This window comes from Sphaeroforma arctica, assembly GCF_001186125.1.
Source record: "Sphaeroforma arctica JP610 unplaced genomic scaffold supercont1.1083, whole genome shotgun sequence".
In the NCBI taxonomy this organism is placed as follows: Eukaryota; class Ichthyosporea; order Ichthyophonida; genus Sphaeroforma; species Sphaeroforma arctica.
The window spans coordinates 20859-23460 of NW_014039475.1; the positions used below are offsets into that span (position 1 = coordinate 20859).

At 42.7% G+C, this 2602-nt stretch overlaps 1 protein-coding gene across 1 annotated transcript; it reads right to left on the bottom strand.

Moving 5' to 3' along the window:
• Positions 1 to 35: 35 nt before the first annotated feature.
• SARC_09926 (hypothetical protein) lies at positions 36 to 210 on the bottom strand (the record flags this gene model as incomplete). Its single annotated transcript, XM_014296047.1, has 1 exon — positions 36 to 210. A coding segment is annotated over one exon (175 nt), but the record flags the coding sequence as incomplete, so codon positions are not given.
• Between the last annotated feature and the right edge of the window lie 2392 nt (positions 211 to 2602).

A 2602-nucleotide genomic window follows, 5' to 3' on the forward strand; every position in this document is an offset into this window, starting at 1 on the left:
GTGTGTGTGTGTGTGTGTGTGTGTGTTTGTGTGTGTTAAGCACATCCATTAGACATATACATGCATACGCACCTATCGAACATATCAAAGTCACTCTTGAGTACATCGGCATCGGTCACTCGCTGTGTCAGTGTCCCTGTTGAGTGGGTCGTATCTTCGTCCACGTGTGGCGCATGTGGATTGTCGAAGGCTTGCTGGTAACTCTCATATCTGTGCCGGTAACATGCAAAAAGTGGACAAATTTTATATGTACACGTGTGTAAAGTGGACAATCTTTAGATGTACACGTGTGTAAAGTGGACAAACTTTAGATGTACACGTGTGTAGATGCAAGTGTTCGATTGAGCCTCGATCTCTCTGTGTCTCTCCATATTCGATTGGGCCTACCTCTCTCTATATTTATTATATCTACCTATCCACCGTAGATTACGACACCCCATCTCTCTGCCTCTCTATATTCGATTGGGCCTACCTCTCTCTATATTTATTATATCTACCTATCCATCGTAGATTAGGACACCGAGCGATAGTTAAGTACCACTCGTCCCCACGGGTGAAGAGAGATAGGCGCACCCCCTATGCATCTAGAAATACATAACTGGAGGACGATTGAGTACACTAAGAGGTGATGCCGTATCAATTGGTCGTAGGTAACCGCAGTGCAGACGGTACACAAGCCCAAGAGTAGAATACAAACCAGTCAATGCAATGTAACACTCGTCATCACCACCAGCCACAGCCATATATACGAGACAGACACAGTACTACTGATACTACCCAAGAGTAGATACAAACTAGTCAATGCAATGGAACACTCGTCATCACCACCAGCCACAGCCATACATACGAGACAGACACAGTACTACTCATACTACCCAGGAGTAGATACAAACCAGTCAATGCAATGGAACACTCGTCACAACCACCAGCCACAGTCATATATACGAGACAGACACAGTACTACTGATACTACCCAAGAGTAGATACAATCCAGTCAATGCAATGTAACACTCGTCATCACCACCAGCCACAGTCATATATGCAAGACAGACACAGTACTACTGATACTACCCAAGAATAGATACAAACCATTCAATGCAATGGAACACTCGTCATCACCTCCAGCCACAGTCATATATACGAGACAGACACAGTACTACTGATACTACCCAAGAGTAGATAACCACTCACAGATGAGCATGCATACCAGAGATTGTACTGAACTACTCGGACATCCGCATGCATCACTCAGCTACAAGTACAAGTACAGGTACAATTACAAGTACAAGCAGTTGCAGTGGTACCAATACCCTGTACTTACCCACTCAGTCCAGAGATTGTACCGAACTACTCGTACATCCGCATGCATCCCTCGGCTACAAGTACACGTGCAAGCAAAAGTACAAGCACAAGTACAAGCAGGTGCAGTGGTACCAATACCCTATACTTACCCACTCAGTCGGCGCACGGGCACTTGATGGGCCGCTCCAGTGCGGTTGACGATGGACGTGCACACGGCAGGGCTAAACCAACCAGCCATGTCCACCTCATGCGGCTGCAACAGTAGCTCTGACAGTGGTGTGTCGTTCTGAGATAGGCAGAGGGGTGGATTGGGGTGGTGTGTAGGTGTGTAGGGGTATAGGTGTGTAGGGGTGTAGGCATAGGGGTATTGGAGTTTATAGGGAGACAGGGATATACGAACACTCGGATACAGGAATTAAGGTATTTATGTAGTTGCACAGGGATACAGATATTTGTATCGGCATATAAGTACTGATATATAAGAAAACAGGCGTACAATTATACAGGTATATTGGTATAAACGTATATGGGTAAATGGGTATATGGGTATATGTGAATATACGTTTATGGGTATATGGGTATATAGGAATATGGGTATATACGTATATGGGTATACGGGTATATACGTATATGGGGAAAGGGGTAAATGGGCATATGGGTATATAGGTATATGGGAATATACGTATACGGGTATATGGGAATATACGTATACGGGTATATGGGTATATACGTATATGGGCATATAGGTATATGGGTATATGGGAATATGGGTATATACGTATATGGGTATATACGTATATGGGTATAGACGTATATGGGTATTTGGGTATATACGTATATGGGTAATGGGTATATGGGTATATATGTATATGGGTATATGGGTATATGGGTATGTACGTAAATGGGTATGCTGGTATATGGGTATATGGGTATATGGGTATATAAGTAAATAGGTATATACATATATATAGGAAAGCAGGAGAGAAGGTATGTATATGGTTAGAAAGGTGTATAGGGATTTATATTGGCACACAAGGACCAAGTATACATGAATACAAGTATTTGTATCGGCAGTCGAGGATATGGATATATACGTATAACGCAGATGATCACTTCAAAAAAGATAGTACAAAGTAGGTACACACCATCGAAGAGGACTTGCCACCGAAAAGACCAAAACAAGGGAGCTGTACATCGAGCTACATACTTGAGATGTAGACCGCAATACAAAACATACAACTCTTAACATACACAAGTGAGACTGACGATAATGTTTACCGTATATATAAATCTATATATA